The sequence below is a fragment of the Nannobrachium achirus genome (assembly GCF_963921795.1).
Source record: "Nannobrachium achirus genome assembly, chromosome: 21".
In the NCBI taxonomy this organism is placed as follows: Eukaryota; Metazoa; Chordata; class Actinopteri; order Myctophiformes; family Myctophidae; genus Nannobrachium; species Nannobrachium achirus.
In genome coordinates, this window is record NC_137828.1 from 23,085,545 (window position 1) to 23,109,213 (window position 23,669).

General features: G+C 44.9%; 1 protein-coding gene across 1 annotated transcript; it reads left to right on the forward strand.

The window, feature by feature from the left end:
- Nucleotides 1-20,259: 20,259 nt before the first annotated feature.
- fzd8a (frizzled class receptor 8a) lies at nt 20,260-22,035 on the forward strand (the record flags this gene model as incomplete). The annotated part of the gene is made up of 1 exon (XM_080751579.1): nt 20,260-22,035. The coding sequence occupies one exon, from the start codon at nt 20,260-20,262 to the stop codon at nt 22,033-22,035; it is 1,776 nt and encodes a 591-aa protein (XP_080607705.1).
- Between the last annotated feature and the right edge of the window lie 1,634 nt (nt 22,036-23,669).

Here is a 23,669-nt window from a genome sequence, read left to right on the forward strand (position 1 = left end):
TATTGTTATTATGCTCTTTGGCCTTATTTCTTCTGACATTGCCCAGATATTATGAGAGTCAAGATGCCATGACACAGGCCTGCTATCTATTGTTTTGGGTGCAGCTTGCTCCTAATGACACAAACACATTCTCTCTTATCGTGAGTATAACTATGAACTACTTAACCACCGATTTGCCTGTCTAATGTACTTCTACCCATGATTTCATGTAATTAAAACACAACCACCACCTTGAAATACAGTCTCAACAACTCCTCTTGCCTATAGATCAATTACTGTTTTTTTTGTTTTTGTTTTTTATATTTAAAAAATGTACTTTTTCTGCCTTTATTGATAGTGAACAGTAGTCTGACAGGAGATGGGGAGTGACAAGCTGCAAAGGTCGTTGAGATCGGTAGTCGAACCCATTTCTAAAGTGACAATTTAAAGCTAGAGTAAGTGATTTCACTTAAGTTTCAGTTTTCATGTAGGTGACAGGCAGGGGCCTTCCTCCAATCATGATCAAGTGGGGGCAGGCCTTGGTGAGCGTAAGGCCCGCCCCCACTTAACTATGATTGGAGGAAGGCCCCACTCTGTCAGGCTGCATTAACAGCCTAGGTACCTGGACCGCTACACTAGCCACCCAGCCCAATCAATCACTCATTGATCTAGAATTCCTCGGCACACAGTTAGAAAATGCAGACGGTGAGAACAATAGCCATCACACAACTGTACCGGCCATCACCTTTTTGATCCTCTTGCCAAATTGATGACATCTTTCTTAGCTCACCGTGTTGACTCTGGCAAAGGTCGCACATCAAATATAAAGTTCTGTCATAAATCGCAGGCTTGGAAAGCGGCAGTGAAAGTATTTTTATTTACACTGGCAACAGACATTCCACATTCACTACTTGTGTGCGACAGCCTTGTATGATGAAGCAGGGCTTTGCTTTGCGAAAAAAATGTACAAATTTTAAACTTGGAGATACAAGGTTTCTGCCCGACAGTGACGATTTACTTTGTTGGGCGCCCAGCCCCCAAAATGGAACGAAGGCCCACATTTTATTTGTATTTTTTTCCTAATGGCCGGCCTGGACCGGCCGGGAATGAACCAGCCGTTCGGGAGTTGTCCCGCTTTTCCCAATGGCCAGCACGTCCCTGTATTGCTCCCGATGAGCAGGTCGGCACCTTGCATGGTTTCTTCCACTGTCGGTGTGTGAACGGGTGAATATAATGCACAATTGTAAAGCGCTTTGGATAAAGGTGCTGAATAAATACATGCAACACTTCCGCCATCCGGAAATCCCTGTTTCCACCTCCTAGACCAATGTTATGATATTCAGAAGAATGGATGTATCTTATATATTGCAGATTGTGTTTTTGTCAAAACACGTTTTTGTCAACGGACCACAACTAAAAAATGGATCGTCGCGGTTGCAATTTTTCATTTCCGGGTGGAAGGAGAAAAGATCGTTGGATGTTACAAAAAGCGTGTTTTAGGGCATTAACCAAAAAGTCGACAAGTCGACTTCAGAACACAAGTCGACTCCCACCAGGGAAAATCAAAATAAACAAAAAACAATCTAAAAAAACATGTTTTCGTCATTATTTTTGCTCCATATGTGCGTGTGTGTACAGTATTCAAACAGTAGAATTGCTTATTGTCAAGGACAGAATGATTCTCTCCTTTTCCAACTGTGTTTTTTCAATGGAATTAAGGACAGGGTTTGGGGTTTTGACCCCCGTTCACGCACTCCCCCCGGTCAATGTGATGACATCATGAAACAATAAAGTCGATTTCAACTCAACGTTTTACTGAGTCGAGTCGACTTGCAAAAATAACAAGTTCTTAATGCCCTATAGCGTGTTTACACATCGTGGTCACATTTTGCGTTCTGTGGGTCGGCAAAATAAGGTAAAAACAATGAAAGATCCTGGCAGAGGCGGATGAATCAATGAAGTATTAGGAGGGGGTCTACTAGTATAGATCCCAATGAAGTATATGGTTTAAGTGGTTAAGGCGCATTATGCCATATTATGTTTCATAAGCTCAGTAAGAATGGGGTCACAACTCATTACGCTGATCCTCTTCGATTGCACCACCAGCTTACTGGTCTACTAAAGCAGACAGCCATTGTCTGGAGATGCTGATCTTAATGGCATCATTGACTGATAAAGATGTCCACCGTCTATGGTCTGGAGATAACCCCCCCACCCCACCCCACCCCCACCACCCCCAGTTGTAGGGAGCTTAAGGCTTTATTACCTGGCTGATGCAATCAGACAGGGATAAAAATCAAAGTCACCTTAGTAGAAGTCCACTCAGCCATTGCTTCATTTCAGCAACATGCTCATTTTCATTGAATCCAATTAGCGTTTTGCCGCGGCAACAACGCCGTCTTGTCATACAAGCAATGGGGACATTCCTCCCAGTCCCAGTGTTGGTGTCCACAATTGGTTTTCAAAATGTGGGTCGGGACACCAAATTATTTTGATTAACTTAACTCATTCTGAGCCCAGGACATTAACGGATTAGGGGGTCCAGAGTGCCCCCTCCCGGCCCCATTAACGGCCATTGTCTTATTTTGAAGGCCAGAAGTCCAGACCGGAAGTACTTCCGGTCTGACGTCATCGCATCGTGCGACGGAAGCGATCGTTGTTTATGTGGAGCCATGCTGGATTTGCCTCGGAGTATTTATACATGTGTTATATAAGCGAGCATCTGCCTCCATCTTCGCTTCTAAAGTGTAGTTTTGAGATAATGGACATTAAAGATGAGATCCCCCGTCCACCTCAATGTTATGGGATTACTATTTTGTGCTCGTGAGCCTTGATGATGATGAATCAGCGACGGATTTTCGTCTCCGGACATCCGGCCATTCTACTCGGTAATGTACTCAACGTTACAGTAATATATTACTTTTCGCGCGACATCGCGCATTCGGCACTATAAGTACTCGAGTACTTTTCGCGCGACATCGCGCGTTTGGCTTTTAATGAGTTAATGTGCCACATTGTTTTCTCACTCAACAGTAAACAACCAACATAGCGTCTAAGTGTATAGAGGGTATATGCACATTTCTAAAGTGACAAATTAAACATTGGCCAAATTGTGAAATATTAGAGGCAGAAATAGGCATTGTTCTATTTTCACAATAGAACCATCTTATACAAAATGTAATGCCTCAACTCTTAGTGCTCGTCAGGGTGGGGGTCCCCAGTTAAGATATGATTATTTGGGGGGTCGCGGCCTGAAAAGGTTGAGAACCACTGCTCTAGTTGTAGTAGTAGCGCATTGCACAATCACACCATGAGTGGATTATTATGTCGGTGTCTTCCTCTGCACTGGCGCCTAACTCTGTCCCCACTAGGGGGAGCACAAATCCTGTTTTTTCTGCGAAAAATCGGGTATTTGCGGTTATAAAGTCGTCTCAAACGGGTATTTTTGGGTATAAAGTCGACTAAAACGGGTTTCCTTTATTAAGTCATTTTCGGGTGTCTTTGGGGCTTCAGGGGAGGACCTGGATATGTTGCTTGGTTTTTTTTAATAGGCCTATAAACATGACCAGGGCTCTGACATGACCAAATAAATAGGTCTACATGCAAGCCTTTCAGAGCTGCACATTAAATAGTTATCCTATTCAACAGTGCCATTTTTAATAGATGGAGAACTATGACAGCAAATTGTATCAAGATATGCATATGCTGCACATCTCGTAGTCACTCATGCAAGTGAAAGACAATATAAATAATAGCCTAGTAAAGAGAAAAGACGCCGGCAACGCCGGCGATTTGCACCTGATAACTGCACAGCAAGCGTTTTATTGGAGCTACAAGCTCTGCTCCCACAATGTAACGTGAAAGCCTTGTGATGCGACATAAACCAGCATGAGAGAGACAGACAGATGAGATGATTTACTCACTGTATGCTGCTGCGGAGATTCCGAGAGGTTAACGTGCCGTATTTCCAAAGTGTGTTCTTGTTTAAGTCACAGCATGGTTTAAATATCCTATCGTAAATATGAACTGTGGCTAATATATTGTTTTTAATCCACGTGGGAGTTTCGAACAGCATAACAAAGTGTCATGGCAGCTGGGTTAAGACTGACTTCCTCTAAAATCGGATTTCAAAATAAGAGAAATAAGAGACACTTGTAATGTCTACTTAAATGACGTACGTGTTAACGTGCAGTAAGTGACTCCAGAGCTAGGGTCTGACGCTAAATAAATAATTAAATAAAGTTACCGGCAGCAGTACGCAATATTCCTGCGGGGGGGAGGGACGGGCAGATCTGGGGGAGCCGTTGCTCCCTTTGCTCCATTGATTAGGCGCCAGTGTTCCTCTGTACCATGAACATTCTGTGCCGTGGTTAAAGTGGTGGTTCTCAAACCTTTTTTTTTCTTCTTCTTTCATTTCAAGGACCCTCAGTTTTGTCAAGGATGAGGCCACGGACCCCCCATAATTCTCACAGCGTACACATTGAACCAAATTGGTGTGGACGCCCTGGAACCCCTTCAAGGACCCCTGGGGGGACCCACTTTGAGAACCACTTAGTGAAAAAACAAGGAGGGCATTGAGGAGTGATGTTATTATCATCATCACACAAACAACTTAATTATAAAACAGCTTATTAAATAGCAGAACCGAATTCATCCTGTTGCTAAATGCACATGATATACCTCAGATATTTTTGATTGATTATTATATTGACATATTCTTTTTAGTACAGCAGTACAACGAGTAAAACATTTTTTTGTTGGAGAAATGACTTTGTGCAACAAAAGATAAAAACATGAACATTTACAGTTTTATAATTTATGGTTTATGGTAGAAACAGTTGTTGAGAGAATCAGAATCCCTTTTTTTCATAATGGTAATACAGTAAACAAAAAAACTAAGGCTGGGACTTTAACTGATTAATTGCGATTAATTAATTACATAAAATTAACGCGATTAAAAAAATTAACGCATTTTAATCGCACTTAGTTTTTGCACCACAGAACCTTCAGTTTCGGGCATACCGATCATAGCGATGCACCAAACAAGAAGATACAACAAACGCAAAGGGAGAAGTAGCCGATCAGAGCGCTTTGCTTGGCCCAGTGGATGCGACATTTAAAAAACTCACTCGTTGATTCACTCATACAACAAAATGTTTTTTACTTGAAAGAAAAAATGCTTCTCAGGTCAAATATCAATGTGCGATTAAAATGCGATTAATTGTGATTAATTAATCACAGAGCCTGTAATTAATTAGATTAAAATGTTTAATCGCATCCCAGCCCTAAAAAAAACTGCAACAGACAGACAGACAGACATGAGTACATATTGGCACACATGAGCAACATACCAGACATAAATGTGGCGATAGATCAGAAAGCATGATCTGTTCCCTGTGTGACCCTCTGTCTATGAGCCAAGACACTTGAATTTCACTATCAGTCTGCCTGTCCCTGAAAACGGGCCACAACCGGAAATCACTGACTACTGAAGATATATGATGCAGCCATGATACCATTTATGGAGTCTGTGTCACTATATTTGGAAGTGGAATCTGTTACATCTAGACACAGCTTGGAGAATAATGTCCCTCATGGCTCCCGTCAGGGGGAGGCTTGCTGGATATCGCTGAGTCGATATGTCGAGTGGACAGCTTGTACGTACAAAACTGTTATTTTCCACGAAATGGGAAAGATATCCCGAGTTCCAAGTTTCAAGGATGTCCACAATTACAACACCAGAGGCAGCGCCACAGATCACGTTCAACCCAGAGTCAACTCAAACAAAGGGTCAAACTCGTCCTCCTGCTACACCGCCAAAATGTAGAACGCCTAATCCCTAACATCCTTTAAAACCGCCCTGAAAAACCACTTACAGGCGGCAGGCGCTCGTAACTGGTAAAAAATAAACCTAGCCTAGCCTTACCCTCCCCCTGACACGTCTATTGTAAATATATTTTTTGCACTTTTTTTCTTTTTTTTTCCTGACGATATCTACTGCATATACTGTGTTCTATCCGTCTGTCATTCAATGTTATATGAGATACATAAAGGTTTCCTGTGTAAATAATCCGAAAAGCTTACTAGGATCTCCTTTTAGTTGACCTTGTACCAGTGAACTGTACTGTCATGAAACTGTACCTTTTCCTATGCATACTTCTAATAAAGTCTTCAATCAATCAGTCTGATGGTTCCAATGTAGTTGTGACCGTCAGGTCGCAGTTACTATCAAAAACCTCCACCGGATGTCTGTCTGTCATTCTGTCAGTCAGTCTGTCCGTCACGTCACACTTTTGCCCCTACTCATATCTCCGCCACCATTGCCCCTATATCCATGCCAAACTTTGCACACACACTCCTTGGCAAACCACAACCTCCAACCCTCATTTGTCACATGGCCCTCTTCTAGCGCCACCATCAGCCCGATTTTTGCAAAACACATTTTTGGACACTATTCCTACAGATTTTGGCCTAAAATCACGCAAAGCGGTACACATTATCTCTAACGTCATGTCATCAACATGGATCTGTCCCATTTCCCATATTCCCTCCTGATTGGCTACGATTGCCTTCTAAAGTTTGTTCCGATTAATAGGGAGTCTTACTGGTTATTATATAGTCACAAGCTCTTGTTAACACTTTTCATTATAAAACCCACAGAAACACCCACCACGCTCAATAGCGAACATTTTGATACTGTAAATATAGCGGGCGCTCTTGTATGACGAAGCAGGGCATTAAGAAAATCCTAAAAAGTTGAAATAAGGAGATACAAGGTTTCTGCGACGATATACTGTATGGCCAACAACCTTTCCCTGGATAACAAACTATCTGCTTGTACAATCGTATGTGGTCTCGGGATCTAGTATAATTTGATTTGAATTGACATTGACAAATTGAAAATCTAATCAAATTACACTAAGATCCCCAGATATGTAACAACTTGTTTGACCGACATTGGACTCCATTTGGCCACAACATGTCATTATCTTTGCGACTCAGACAGATATGTATGTAGGAGTGTTTCCATTGAGAAAGATATGGACTGAACTACAGCAGCAGAATGCGGGTTTGGCAGCAAGCCCTCAAAGTAGTTCAAGGTTTGTTTATCAGGTTCAGACCAGAATGGAGTCATCAGAGCGGCAAAGTGCACTTGAAATCAAGAACATTAATGTTATATACAAAATGTACATAAAGGTTTGATAGGAAATGTCTGCACATATACAGTACCTGAATATCAGTGGGAACAGTAACAAAGTGTGTGCTTAAGTACCCCCCGGTTTTTAGTCGAGCTTAGCCCCTGGCCGGCACGCGTGGTCACGCTTCCAGGTAGAGGGGACGACTGGCTATATACGGTGTGTGCGTTGCTGCTCGCTATAGAGCCTGGCTCTTTGGCTGACTGGTAATGTTCATGCCATCTGATATCGGGGTCCCGGGTTCACCTACTCTGCTCTTCACCCACTACATCTCCAAGTCAAGAATGAACTGCATCTCACTAAGGGTCCTTGACATGAAAAAGTTAGCAAACTACTGCCTTAAGGATCCACTGGGAGTCCGCTTTTACACTCATGCTCATTACCGTCATATCAATTGTTCAGCCGGAATCAACATGCCTGTCAGTGATCGTATGGATGGGGGCGGGTCAGACGAGTTGAGTTGCGGAGGCGTTCTAGCGTCCGTGGGGACGGTGGGGAAGGGGAGAACGCACGCCGCAGAAAGGGTCATCGGTGTCCCACTATCTGGCCTTGAGGGAGGCCGAGCCTTCCCTGCACACTCTCTCACATGCAAATGCTAACGCACCACCCACCTGAGAGCCTCGTTGTGCATGGCCCCCGAACTCACCGCACATGTATGCAGGAGAAGGAACTTCAAACGGAGTTCTCCTCCTCGCCCAGGATTCCAGTCTGTTCCGTATGAGCTTGTTGTGAAGGCTACATTAATAAATAACGGCCCATGTTTATGCCCACTGCATTTTATTGCATAAATAAACATGTCTTAATCGAGGCTCGCTAATGAGCGGTGTATAGACGCCCCCGGGGTTTCTCACTAGGGGGCGTCGCGTGGTCTCGCGGCGGAGCAATAAGGGCCCTCCAAGATCGACGTGCGAACTCTGCGAGGTCATTGTTGTGCTTCACGCATCTGCTGCTCCCTCCCCTCTCCTGCTCTCTCCTCTCTTTCGCTCACCCTCCGGATATGGTTTCCTGTGTTCATATCTTGTCGTGTTTTTTTTTTCTCTCTCTCTCTCTGTCTCTCTCCCCTTCTGACTGGCGGTCATCCTTGCCCTCGCCATCTGTTTTCGCAGCATGCCACACACACACACACACACACACACACGCACACACGCACGCACGCACGCACGCACGCACACACACACACTCACAGATGGAGGGAGAGACGAGGGAAAGAGAGAGAGATGATGAGTGTAAAGAAGAGAGAGCGAGTGAGAGTGTCCGCAGTCCATCACTCCATTTTGGAGTGTTGTCAAGAAGGGGGGGGGGCATACAACACCAGTCTCCAAGCCAGAATTAGCCCAGGGACGTTGCTATTATTCAGTGGTATTTGTATTTCTGGACGTTTTTCACACTACATTACATTTCGAAGACAAATATTGCACCACTACATTTTGAGGAAAGGGCATTATGAACAACCCACTTAAAACCTATTTTAAATATAGTGAATATCTCTGAAAATATTGAATTTTGTGGGGAAATGTAATAAGCAAAAAAATTTTTGGTCATTGCACCGTCTAATCAGGCTTTTATGAACACCCTGGACTAAATTTTAATTTAGGCCCCCCAGGCCCAGGGCCTCTCCACATACACACCCATTGTAACTTCAAACTCCATTTTAACCATGATAGATTCATTGAAAACACCCATTATTTTTTCTGGTTACTCATACTACCCTCCTAATACATGAGCAGGCCGTGTTTTTTCGATAACATTTTTCATTTATTTTTGATAATTCTTTGGGAAAATGAGAATAATTATATACAAAACAAAATTATTAAAAATAAATGAAAAAAGTTATCCAAAAAATACGGCCTGCTCACGTATTTGGGGGGTAGTATGAGTAACCAGAAAAAAATAATGGGTGGTTTCAATGAATCTATCATGGTTACAATGGATGTCTATGGGGAGAGGCCCTGGGCCTGGGAGGGCAGATAACATTTACATCAAATCTAAATATTGAATCAAGTAAATTAAAAACTGTTCAGTGTGTTCATAAAAGCCTGATTTAATAAATGACCAAAGGTTTTTTTGAAAGTGGAATCTCCCTTTAAATACTACACATTTGACTGAGCAATATGGGTAGTGGAGTAATATTTGACCAGGAGTATTGACACACATATCGTCGTTGTCGGGTGGAAACCTTGTATGTCCAAAAGCGTTCGTTTTGTATTTATCATTTGAAAAATGAACTAGTGAAAACAGCCGATCTACAAGCACACAACGCCTCACACCACGAGGCGTTGTGTGCTTGTAGATCAGCTGTTTTCACTAGTTTTGTGCGACGGCCTTGTATGATGAAGCAGGGCTTTACTTAGCGAAAAAAACTACACATTTTAAACTTGGAGATACAAGGTTTCTGCCCGACAGCGACGATATACTGGGGTTGATTCCTGTAGTTTGTCCACCTAGGCTAAGATGAAGGCAACATGTGTGATAATTAGTATGTTTGGACAGCTCACATACAACATAGTGTGTGTACTGTACATGGCCCTGTGCCACTCACATGGGCACAGAAAGGCTTTATCACTGCCAAGGCACTTGCTTTATGACATTTTGGCTCAGCCTACCAGAATATCCACAAAATGGCACACATTTCCATCTGAAGAAGGCAAATATTTTACATTTCAAGATACAGTCTGGAGACTCCCTAACTGTTGATAGCCGCCAACGTGACATATCATATCATATAATATCTCCCCTGTCAAACTATAAATAATAGCAGAAAAGGCGGTTTTGGACTTTCCACCCGACAGCGACGATATGGAACACATATTATGAAGTCCGAGCATGAGAGAGGGCAGGTAGGACTGGAAGGGGATGTGGTGTTCCAAGGTTGCATGAATAGCAATGAGAAGGGGTTAATTAGAAGCCCGTCTGTATCCTCCTCTGCGTGCCACCGAGGCCAGTGACCCCCAGCCCGTCTGGCCAGGGTTAGCCTGGGGGCAACTACTGCCCCTCTGCAATATCCAGCCACTACATCATGCTGTAATGAGGGTCAGCCCTGCAGGAAAATGAAATTACCACCTCCAGCATCTGTAGGCTATCGTTCTGCCCCCCATGCGTTGTGACCAGATGGCGAGTCTACCTGCTTAAGTGCCATCCATATGTCATTGGAAGCAGGCGGGCCATGTCTCTGATTACACCAAGGGTTAACAACTCTGCCTGGTGTGTGGGCATAACGTGTACCGCGCACATTATGCCCACACACCATGCATGTGTGTGTGTGTGTGTGTGTGTGTGTGTGTGTGTGTGTGTGTGTGTGTGTGCGTGCGTGCGTGCGTGCGTGCGTGTGTGTGTATGTGTGTACAGTATGTATACTTACTATTTATAAAATAGGAATTCTAAAATGTTGATGTCCTTACATGTGTGTGTGTGTGTGTGTGTGTGTGCGCGTGCGTGCGTGCGTGGGTACCATTTATAAAATAGGAATTCTAAAATGTTGATGTCCTTACATGTGTGTGTGTGTGTGTGTGCGTGCGTGCGTGCGTGCGTGCGTGCGTGCGTGCGTGCGTGCGTGCGTGCGTGCATGCGTGCGTGCGTGTTTGTGTGTGCGCACGCGAACACAGCCTTGCATATAGAGAAAGTCCGCCACAGACAGACCCCGCTCCCAAGGGAAGACAGACTATGCACCCACTGCAGAGCAACATTTACTACATTTACTGGCTACTTTCTGACCACCTGCCCACTATACCAGGACATCAGAGACACATAATTCCCACAGATTACACACACCCAAAGGGAGTTTGAAAACATGAACCAACGACAAAAAACTCCCATACCTACTGGGAGAAATACAACAATGTGTGAGATGTGTGAACTGTTGTGATAAAAGAAGGCTGGATAGAGGATGGAAGACAGCCACCCTAAGGACTACAAACCATTGAGTGACCTCTAGACCTACTGCACATACAGTATGAACAGAGCTGCTACCTTTAAACACATTTTTAAATCTGAGCCTTTCTTTGGTATACTATTTAAATCGTATCAAGATCAAATAAATAAATGGTGCTATTTGTTGCAAAGTGACAGCAAAAGATTGCTGCTATTTGTTTCAAAAAGCTTTATACCCTGTATCCACAAGTTTCCAACGTCCCATCGTGCATTGCGCAGAAGGTGTACGGCAGCTTCCGGCGCCGCAGCCGAGTGTGATCTACAAGCTCACAACGGTTGCATCTGCGACGCGACGTGAGCTTGTATGTCTGCTGTTCATCCGGAAGTGTCCCACAGATAATGCTACAGTAAATTCTCGCGGAAACAGGTGGATATATATCATATAAGGATGCAATGTGACATAGCTCTGTCAATAAAATGCTGTACCTCCTCCAACTGTATATACGTTCCCCCAACAGTTTTTTATTATATTTTGACACTTGCTTTGGCAATGTAAACATATGTTTTCTCATGCCAATAAAGCTCCTTTGAATTGGAGTGTGTGTGTGCGTGTGTGCGTGTGTGTGTGTGTGTGTGTGCGTGCGTGCGTGCGTGCGTGCGTGCGTGCGTGCGTGCGTGCGTGCCTGCGTGCGTGCGTGCGTGCGTGCGTGCGTGCGTGCGTGTGCATATTTCCCAGGCAAAGGGAAATCTCCATGGGTTGACTCTCCTCTCTGGGCATAGAGAACAAGCTGCGTGCTGTTTTACAAGAACGGGAGATAAATCTGACATGGGGTGTCAAGTAGCAGGCCTCAGACCAGCCGACAGGCAGCCACGGCCGGCTGGCCGGATTCCTGTGGCATCAAGTGGCTGGAAAACTCCAAACAATCGCACAATAACACACATTGGCTCAGGGACCGGGGCCCAGGGACGTGCTGGCCATTGGGAAAAGCGGGACAACTCCCGAACGGCCGGTTCATTCTCGGCCGGTCCAGGCCGGCCATTGGGAAAAAAATGTACTGTTTGCACAAAAGTAAAAATTAAACTGTTTGCACAAAAGTAGTGAAAACAGCAGATCTACAAGCACACAACGCCTCGCACCGCGAGGCGTTGTGTGCTTGTAGATCGGCTGTTTTCACTAGTTTAAATCATTTTTTAAATGATAAATACAAAACAAACGGTTTTGGACATACAAGGTTTCCACCCAACAACAACGAAATATAGGCCTAATTCATGTAATTGGCCCACTGGCTTGTCACTTGTCATGATCTTAAATGGCAAATCTTTGAGTAGCAGCAGCACTATAGTGAGAGATCTCTCTCTATAGCGCGCAATGAGGGCCTCTCCAACTCTTTTTCCCGGGCTGAATCAGGGGCCCAGCACGTCCCTGCCGGGGCCAACGATAGCGAGTTTCTTGGCAGTGGGAGAATGATATTGATGCTGTGCAAAGGTTTTAATTAGTTTCTCCAGTGAAATGTAAATGTACTTTATTTAATTGTTTTCCCCTACTGTTTACTGTACAATCAAACCCATCCGACGGAACTCGATATCATTGTGATATAGATTCCCGGTTGCTACTTATTGTCCACTGCTTGTCTGAGTAGAGATGTTGTTGTTCAATTTGCAGGAGAAAACAGCTAAATTAGATGTCCTCTCTCCCTCGCTCTTTCACTTGTATTCTCTCAAACAATGCAGTCACTTCTCCCTCCACACATGCACGCTCTTGCACACGCGCACACAAACACACACACACACACACACACACACACACACACACACACACACACACACACACACACACATGTTTGTCTTACTTGTGAGGAGGACATCAACGTTTTAGAGCGACTATTTTATGATAAAAGACAACACACAATCCGCTGGTAGCTATCTGTTTGGCATACATACTGTTTCCACACAGTCACAGAGGACACCGAGACAACACACTACACACAACTGAACTGAATAAAGTGGGCGCGAGTGAACTGCGAGAAAGGTGCTTGATTGTATAATATCCACGTCCACGTTTCAACTGGGTCCAGTTTGGTTACAGTTGGCATACATACTGTTTCCACACAGTCACAGAGGACACCGAGACAACACACTAAACACAGCAGAATAAAGTGGGCTAGTAATAGTGCAGCAGCTGCCCGTGTTGTTGTTTTTTTTCTTCTCCTCTGCACGGAGAACAGTCACGTACAGAGTGCCTCCGTGCCTACTAGTGGTTAGATTACCTCCTCTTTCAGCTGTGAAAGGCTGGATGTGTGCTTCAGCGTATGACGGTGCGTGTCGAGCATAGCAGACATACAAGCTCACAACGCTTCAAGTTCCGACATGTTGTGAGCTTGTAGCTCTGATATTTTCAATGCGCGACGTCACACCATCGTATCGTATGACAAAATAATACAACTGCACACAGCAGCGGAGGCAGAACGCTGAAGCAGCAACAAGCTGTTGTGAAAGTGTCAGATCATGATACAATTTTAAAGGATTATGATTGGTTTTAAAGGTTGTACTACTTTATCCAAATAATAATATAAATAATAGGCTTAATAACAGCATTTTCCGACAGCGACGGCATGCAGGGACGATCAACTATGGAGTGAAAATAGCCTTTCAGACTACTGCCACCTCCTGGTTTGGAATGGTATTTCATGCGATCTCCCCGCGCATGCGCACAATTGCGTACAGTAAGTACAGTCGGCATACAGTCGGCAGACAAAGTTCTGTGCAGTTCTTTGCAGTCCTTTGCAAGTTCTTTGCAGTTCTTTGCAGTCCTTTGCAAGTTCTTTGCAGACTTTTTGGTGTGGAGAGGCCTTTATGTGCACTCTTTTGTTTGGCACTGTTTGCTAAGTTATGCTTGAGTATAGCTTTTTTGTGTGTGTGACGTGTCACTTATGAGCGTTGAATGTTTCGTGGTCACTTTATGTATATATTCTTCTTCTCTTTTTGCAATAGCTTTCGACACTTTGTTTTATTTATCTTTTTTTTGTGCTTGCTCTTTGGACTGTATACTACAGTACTCTTTTTCTTTTTCTTACTTCTCTGAAACTTGTAACCTTAACTGCTGTGCTGCCTCTGGGCAACTGTATTTCCCCTGTGGGATAATAAAGGTATCTATCTATCTATCTATCTATCTATCTATCTATCTATCTATCTACCCCAAGGTGCCCCATCACCCACTTTGAAAATCCCTGCTCTAGCCTGGCGTCCATCCCTGATACTGCGCTCACTCATTCCTTGGGAAGGAACGAGTGAGTGAATGCACAGTATGAGGCTTGCCAGGCTATACAATTCCAGCCCTAAACCTAACCTCTAAATACCTCACCCCAACCTGAACCATAACCATTGCAAACCCTACTCTAAACAGAACGTCTACAGTGGTTCCCAAACGTATTAGCTCGTGACCCAAAATAAAGATTAGATGTTTGCCTGGGACCCAAACTAGTGAAAACAGCAGATCTATTAGCCTACAAGCTTGTGAGCTTGTAGATCTGCTATTTTCGCTACTTCTTAAAACATTTTTGTTTTCTAATTTATGGAATTTCTTGGATTTTTCTCGTATTAATTAATTACTTAGAAAAATCATTGCATTTCTTTTTTTTTTATAATTATTTTTGGGTTATGTTTTTTAAAAAATGTTCTGAAATAATAATAATTAAAAGATATAGGAAACAAAAAATTAAAGGACCCATAAAAATGTGTCCGCGACCCACAAATGGGTCCCGACCCACCCAGTATTTGGGGGACCAGTGCTCTAGAAAGTAACCATAAAATACCCATTTATCTTATGAGGACCAGGAAAATTATACAATTAAGTGCCTGCACGCACACATGTGTGCATGCACACACGCGCGCATGCACGCATGCACGCACACACACGCACGCACGCACGCACGTGCACACACACACACACACACACACACACACACACACACACACACACACACACACACACACACACACACACTGCCCCTTCACGGTGGCTGTATGAAGGCATGGTTTCCTGGGGCTGTGTATGTGGGTCCTCTCAGCAGTAGGCTGATTGGAGGGGCCGGCTGTGTTTGTTAAGGTAATGGGCCCTAGGTGAGTTAATTCACAGTATCCACGCTACACGCTCCAACACCCCAGGAGGGCCTCAGCCAGATAGAAGACCTGCAGGAGGGGGGAAGCTTTCCCCCGAAATCCCTTTAGCCTCTCTCTCTTATGTCCCCTCCAGCTCCACCTGAATGTGATTACGGGGCCGGTCATAAGCAAACAAGCCCCATATGGAGTGTCTATAGTGAGGCTGAGGCAAGGGCCTGGGGGAGCCTCCTCTATCTCTTTGGAGAGGAGAAGCCTGCGCAAACACGGCTAATGAAGTCTTAACAAGGCGGCCCAGGGTTAGCATGAGCCCGCTAAATGCCACCAAGGCTCTTTGGAATTGTGTCTGGCCCACTGCACGGCTAAATCTCCTCCAAGCTTTTCCTTTACGAGATAAAGTTGCATTAGCATCTCTCTCTCTCTCTCAGAGGTAAGTCGAGAATGTGGCGAGCAGGCACACTTGATGGGGCTTTCTTTTCTTCAGTGGGACTGTGGGAGCACTTGATTCTGGCCGGGAGAAAGGATTTTAAATGTCCACATTAACTTTGGGATTTCAGTGTGACTACGGGACTTATTCACTGTCTCCACAGTGTTTCTTGATGTCCAGGCGGAAATTATGTGTTCCCGACTAATACAAGCCACGTCACCAGGACTTCCTCGGAGTCAATCATTATCTTTCTGCCAGAACGGACTGTACGCACTCTCCCAGCAGTATACTTCCCATTTCTCCTTCCTCTCACTCTGTCACTCTGTGACCTGCGTGTCACCCTCACTCCATTTTGTATGCATACTTTTTTTCCCCAGACCATCTCAAATCTTGGCAATTATTACTGTGAAACGCTCTCTCTCCCTCCCTCCCTCCCTCCCTCCCTAACTCCCTCCCTCACTGTTGTCTGCTAATCAAAAGCAAACAGTCATTAAGAGAGCCCTTCCGTTATCTCACTCATGTCCCTTACGCAAATTATTCACTTTCAATCCTCTGCCATCTAATTATAGTCAAAAACATATTTTCAAATGTGTTGTGAGCTTGTAGATCGTCTATTTTCACAATATTCATTGTACGACATTGCTATTTTTGAAATAGGACTTATGTAGGGTCCCCGTTTATAGCCTGAGATCAATACCATTTTTGGGTTTCTAATTCTGATCCGGTCTGGAGTGGAAATAACTTTACATCATCAGACGGCTGGAACACACGAATGGCATGTTTCTCAAACTTTCAAATGTCTAGGTCTCCCCTTAACTCTGACAGCGTACAAATGGAACGGTTCCATTTGTACACAGACTTGTACAAGTTACAGACTTGTATAGGTCAATTTAGACCCCCCGGCCTAAAAGAACCCAGAGTACCACTTTGAGAACCACTGGAACACATGACCGGAACCTCCAGCACTGTGCAGTACACCTCCAAAATGATTCCCCTAGTTTCAAATTTGAATTGTTTTGTTTCTTTTGGTATAATCGTTTGGTATGTATGTAGCCTACATCTTTTATTCTAACTCGTAGCGAGACTCTTCATTTGAGCTGTTAGCATCAGGCAGGAGGCCTAAAGTAACTCTATCTAAAAAAAAAGAAGGGCTACTGTACTGTAGTTTGTGCCAACTGTAGTAGAATTTTTAAATAAGAAAATGTTTAAATAGTTCCAACCCCTACAGTCCTTGATCATGTTATGGGATGAATTTTATATTGTTTTTTAATGCATTTGTTGCGACTGTCAGTTACCGGCTGTCTGGAAGTCAGTCAGTCCCTCCATCTGTCCGTCACGTCACATCACACTTTTAGCCCTACTCTTATCTCCGGCACCGTTGCCCCTATCCATGCCAAACTTTGCACACACACTCCTTGGCTGGCAAACCACAACCTCCGCCCCTGATGTCTCACATGCCCCTGTTCTAGCGCCACCATGATGCTGCGTGTATACATGCGACCTGACAGTCGCTTATCTCCCGATTAGGGAGTCTTACTGGTGTATTCTATGTATGTTTTATTGGTTTACACTGACTGACCGCCTGTGTGCCAAAGACAAATTTCCATTTAATGTAAAGTTTGATGGACAATAAAGTTTTCCTATCTTATCTTATCTTTCCTCCGCCTGGTGGAAGGTTACCCGTTTTGGTTTTTGAAAATAATGGTCACCCTAGTTATTCTACTCCTTCAGCGGCCACGCTGCAGAATGCCTGCCGAGTGGTGTGACAGAGACCTGCACTGAATGGTCCTCCTGCAAAACACAATGCCACTCAACATCCACTCCACCACCCCACACTCCCCCCTCACCCTCCCCACAGCTCTGGCGTTCGTGCCTGGACATGGTGGGAGAGAGTGGGAGAAAAGGCCTGGCTGTTTGTTTATTCCTATATTTTTGTATCACACTTTCTGTGCACATTTGCAGACACTCCTGTCACTGTTGTGTTCCTTTCACTCATAACTTTTAGTTTGGACAAGTTAGTGAGTGTGTGTGTGTGTGTGTGTGTGTGTGTGCGTGCGTGCGTGCGTGCGTGCGTGCGTGCGTGCGTGCGTGCGTGCGTGCGTGCGTGCGTGCATGGGTGTGCACGCGCATGGGTGCCTGGGTGCGTGCAGCAGAAGACAAAATGGCTATTCAGTGAAGAAATTAATTTAATGTTTAAAAACAGATGTGACAATGACATTGTGTGTTTAGTGTTGTTAGTTACTTATTCCCATGACCAACTACAGACAGTTTACTGACAAAATAAAACACATTAGGACTGATATGCTATAAGTATGAATGGCAGTTTAGTATATAGTAAGCTACTATTGTAGTCAGACCAGTGGTTTGATTGTTTGATTGGATAATTTGTTGACGATTTTTAAAGGTACAGGCAGTAGCAAAACATGCTAAATGGGTGACACAAAAAAAGCCAGAGGCTTCCATTGTGGTCCATTAAACATTCAACAATACTCCAAGAAACTGTTCATTTCAAGGACCCCCATAACTCTGAGGTTGTACAAATTAGTCACAGTCTGGGTTGATTTGGAACTCAATGAACCTTGAGAGATTACAGCTGGAACACACTTTGAGAGCAGACTGAAAAAATACAGTGTTAATAACTATTTAACTATAACTATTAAGTGTTATAAGCTACATCCAAGTAAAACTGTGTATTTAAATGAAAGTGTTGAATGAATTCGGTCTCTAGGTAGTTATAATGGCCAATTATGGAAAGTAATATAATTACTTTCCATTAGTGCAGGGAAACCTTTTTTTCTAGGAGTTATAAGGGTCTGCAGCTCTCTCACTCCTCTGCCCCTCGCGCAATTACGCCTCCTGCTGTGCCCAGTGCAAGCGTTAAACTAGACATTAGCACCTCATTTGAAATATAAAACATCCTTTCAGCAGGACAGACACCTCCCTGGGTAGTGTTATCATGCGCAAATTAACCAATTTACCCAAACGCCCCTCTCACTGAGAGAGACCAATGGAATGGTGCATAATGTCAATCATAATGTTTATGGGGGAGCTACAAAACCTACAACAACCAGTTGTTGTTGTTATTATTATTAGGCTATTATTATTATTATTAGGCTATTCTTCCTACTACAGTTTACAACAATGTATCATCAGAGCGACTTTTATAAGCAAGGGGATCATAGAAAGCAAGCAGAGACAGTGTAGGCTACTTGGCAAGAATCTAAAAATAATCATTATGGCTACTAGATCAAATCAGTAGAATTGAAAGTTTTAAACTATAGGATACCAATCTCTAAATTACATTCTGAACATTGTAGTCATTCTCATTTGTTTATTTGCACTATAGATTGAGAACTGCAGTGCAGACTATTTGGAGATAAACGAAAGGGGCTAATCAATTCAGCCTATGCTAATTTGGTTTTAATTCACGGCACATGGCGCTATAATAGCCTATAGTCTAGACCAGTGGTGGAAAGTAACTAAGTAGTCTACATTTACTCAAGTAGGCTACTGTAGGCTACTTACGTAGCTACAACTTTGAGGTATTTGTGCTTTACTTGAGTAGCCTATAAGTATTTTCCAATACTTTTGCTTCTACTCCACAACACCTCAGAGGCTACTTTGTGCATTTTGATTATTACTACAAAACATATAGGCCTATAATAGGCCTACAACCACTTCAGCACTATACATTTCAGCCATTTGAAAATAGCCTTTCTACAAGCTCACAATGCGTCTCGAGCAACTATCTGCTATTTTCAATAGATTTCATTTGAAAAGTTGTGAGATGGGACATTCTGCATTATGAGTACTTTCTACTATAGGTAGGCCTACTTTAAGCAGGCTATACATTTTGATAGCCATATTACTTGTACTTTTGCTCAAGTAAATGTTGAATTCCTGACTTAAACTTGTAACAGAGTATTGATACTTTTACTTATCTGAGGAGGCTACTTTTCCCACCCCTGGTCTAGACCCACTCAGAGCCAGACAACAGATAACAGAATAAATATGATTAAGGGTCACGGGCCAGAACATCCCCAAAAAAAGTAAACTTGATTGACTTATCTCCACAGCAAGCACCGCCCCCGCCGCGCTGCGATTAGTGCTCAGTGCGCGGGGGGAGTGACATCAGCCCTCCAGTATAAGTAGTCAACAGCGACGTTCAGCACCACGATTAACATATAGACACAGGACGGACTAGAGACGCGCACAGTGAACCTTCTCACTGGGATTTGAGGACACAAGCATTTTCACAACGCGCCGAGAGAGAGACCCGTTTTCGTGCGAGCGGAGTGGACACGCAGCGGTTATAGGGAAAGGACGCTGATTTTTAAGGATACAGAAGGCGGTTTCTCCATTATAAGGTGGATTCTGTCGCTTTTTCCTCAGCCATCTTGACTTGCTGCTCGCTTGCCCCCCCGAAGGCTATTTTCTCCCCTATCTTGCACGTCGTCTCCGGCTGAAAGTAAACACGGGGCTTGCAAATTGCTTTGCAACTCCGTGCCAGATAAGTGAAGCGAGATGGGCTCGCTGCACGAAATCTAATCGGACCTGCGGGCTCCACGGAGGAGGAGGAGGAGAGCTAGAGAGAGGCGGCGGAGAGGATTTCGTTGTCCGCGGCGCTGTTTTTTGCCAAAGCAGCAGCAGCAGAGAGAAAGGGGGCAAAGAAGGATGGAGTACGACCTGTTGGGGATTTACTTGCTGCTTTCGCTCGCCCTCCTGCCCAGATCCAGCGGCACCGCGGCCAAGGAGATCCAGTGCCAGGAGATCGCCGTGCCCCTGTGCAAGGGGATCGGATACAACTACACCTACATGCCCAACCAGTTCAACCACGACACGCAGGACGAGGCAGGGCTGGAGGTTCACCAGTTCTGGCCCCTGGTGGAGATCCAGTGCTCGCCCGACCTCAAGTTCTTCCTGTGCAGCATGTACACGCCGATCTGCCTGGAGGACTACAAGAAGCCGCTGCCGCCGTGCCGGAGCGTGTGCGAGAGAGCCCGGGCGGGCTGCGCGCCGCTCATGCGGCAGTACGGCTTCCCCTGGCCGGACCGCATGAAGTGCGACCTGCTGCCCGTCCAGGGCAACCCGGACACGCTGTGCATGGACTACAACAGGACCACCGACTCCACCACGGTGTCCCCGGTGCTGTCCAAGCCCACCAACCACCCCGCCAAGCCCTTCAACCCGCACAAGAACAAGCCCGGCGGCGGCGGTGCGGGGGGACACAGCCGACCGGGGGCGCCGGGCAAATTCAAGCCGCCTGCCGCGCCGTGCGAGCCGGGCTGCAAGTGCCTGTCGCCCATGGTGCCCGTGAACACGGACCGCCACCCGCTGTACAACCGCGTCAAGACGGGCCAGATCACCAACTGCGCCATGCCGTGCCACAACCCTTACTTCACGCAGGACGAGCGCACGTTCACCGCCTTCTGGATCGGACTGTGGTCGGTGCTGTGCTTCGTGTCCACGTTCGCCACCGTCGCCACGTTCCTCATCGACATGGAGCGCTTCAAGTACCCGGAGCGGCCCATCATCTTCCTGTCCGCCTGCTACATGTTCGTGTCGGTGGGCTACATCGTGCGGCTCGTCGCCGGCCACGAGAAGGTGGCGTGCAACCGCGAGTACGACGTGGAGCACGTCCACTACGAGACCACGGGCCCGGCGCTGTGCACCGTGGTCTTCCTGCTCATCTACTTCTTCGGCATGGCCAGCTCCATCTGGTGGGTGATCCTGTCGCTGACCTGGTTCCTCGCCGCCGGCATGAAGTGGGGCAACGAGGCCATCGCCAGCTACTCGCAGTACTTCCACCTGGCCGCCTGGCTCATCCCCAGCATGAAGAGCATCGCCGTGCTGGCGCTGAGCTCCGTGGACGGGGACTCCGTGGCGGGGATCTGCTACGTGGGCAACCAGAACCTGGACAACCTGCGGGGCTTCGTGCTGGCGCCGCTGGTCATCTACCTGTTCATCGGGACCATGTTCCTGCTGGCCGGCTTCGTGTCGCTGTTCCGGATACGCAGCGTCATCAAGCAAGGGGGCACCAAGACGGACAAGCTGGAGAAGCTGATGATCCGCATTGGAATATTCACGGTGCTCTACACGGTGCCGGCCACCGTCATAGTGGCCTGCTACTTTTACGAGCAGCACAACAGGCAGAGCTGGGAGATCTCGCACAACTGCTCGTGTCTGCTGGACGAGGACCGGCGGAGCCCCGACTACGCCGTGTTCATGCTCAAGTACTTCATGTGCCTGCTGGTGGGCATCACGTCGGGCGTGTGGATCTGGTCGGGCAAGACCGTGGAGTCGTGGCGGACGTTCTGTACGCGCTGCTGCTGGGGCAGCAAGGGCACCGGGGGGTCCATGTACAGCGACGTGAGCACCGGGTTGACCTGGAGGTCGGCCACGGCCAGCTCCGTGTCCTGTCCCAAGCAGATGCCCTTCTCGCAGGTGTGAACGAAAAGCACGACACGCAGTGGTGGACAAAACAAAAAGTAGGAGATTTCATTTGGCAGTGGTGGGGAAAAAAAGTAGTACTCACACATATTTTATTATCAATACTGCAATGTAGAAATACCCTGTTGCAAGTCCAGAATTCAATATGTACTTGAGTAAAAGTTCTTAAGTGTTGGCTTCAAAATGTAGGCCTACTTAAAGCACCAAAAGTAAAAGTACAACATTTTTGAAAATAGCAGATCTACAAGCTCGTAGATCGGCTGTTTTCAAATGGCCACGGTATAAAATAGGGCTAAAGTGGTTTATGTATGTTTTTTTATAATATTATAATTTATATCTGCAAAGTAACTATAGTAACTAAAGTTTTCAACTAAATGTAGTGGAGTGAAAGTACAATATTTTCCTCTGAGATTTAGTGGAGTAGAAGTAAAAGTACTGGAAATTGGAAATACTCAAGTAAAGTACAAATACCTCAAAATTCTACTTAAGTACATTACTTAAGTAAATGTACTTTAGTTACTTTACACCCCTGCTAGTACTTACTCAGTACTTATGGTTACTCCTGGTCAAATGTTACTCAACTACAAGTGAAAGTTGCTCAGTCAAATTTGGACTTTGGGGTTACAGTGCTAGAGTACGTTTTCTTTTTATTGTCAGTGAATTGCTGTATAGAAATGTTGATATTTTCCAAGCAATTTAAAATATTTTTCTTTTAGAAATGTTCCAAAAATATAAATAATGGTGAAAATCGCAGATCTACAAGCTCATGTTGATATGAGCTTGCAGATATGCTTTTCTTTTGTTACTAATAGGCCTATAGTTGAAATAGGGCTTAAAGGAGGACTTCACCACTTTTCAACCTGTCTTCATATAACAGGTCCTCACTAATGTTCATGATAAAATAGCACAATTATTTTCTACTCAGTCTGGGTCTCATAGGAGAGCTGTGGGTGGGTCAAATCCATCCACCAGTGACATCATCGTTTGACAGATTTTTTAAACGATATTTTTGAAAGAAACATTTAGATTTTTATTATCGCGAGAACTCCACTTTAACATTGCAACTTTTCAGGAATAGAAAGCCTGAGGTTTCTATCAGCTTGGACTGAGTAGAAAATAATTGTGCTATTTTATCATGAACCTATTATATGAAGACTTGTTGAAAAGTGGTGAAATCCTCCTTAAGTGAACAAAGTACGCTTTTTCCCCTTCCCAGAAATGTAAGTGGAGTTTCAAAAGTAGTGGAGTGAAATTCACAAGTATCCCCAAAAAACACACTCACGTAATACAGATATTAAAAAACAAAACAACTGTACTTGAGTACTAGAAAGTAAATGTACTTAGTTACTGTCCACCACTGAAAGAGCCGCTTATGCGGACTGCTAATTGTTTTAGGCGATAACCCCCATCATTAGCATTGTAATGAACTGTTGATGGCCGCTCTGGGATGATAGCAGCTGAAGAACTGGTTGGAAACAATAGCAGGCTACCTGGCATTAACACACAGGTTAATTCCTTGCTGTTCATATGTATGTAGGTATGCAAAGCTGTTGCTTTTTTACCCAAAACAGGGCATTACTTGTTGTGCCGTAAGGCAAAGGACTTGTTTTGTTTTTTTGTTCCTGACTTGCTTT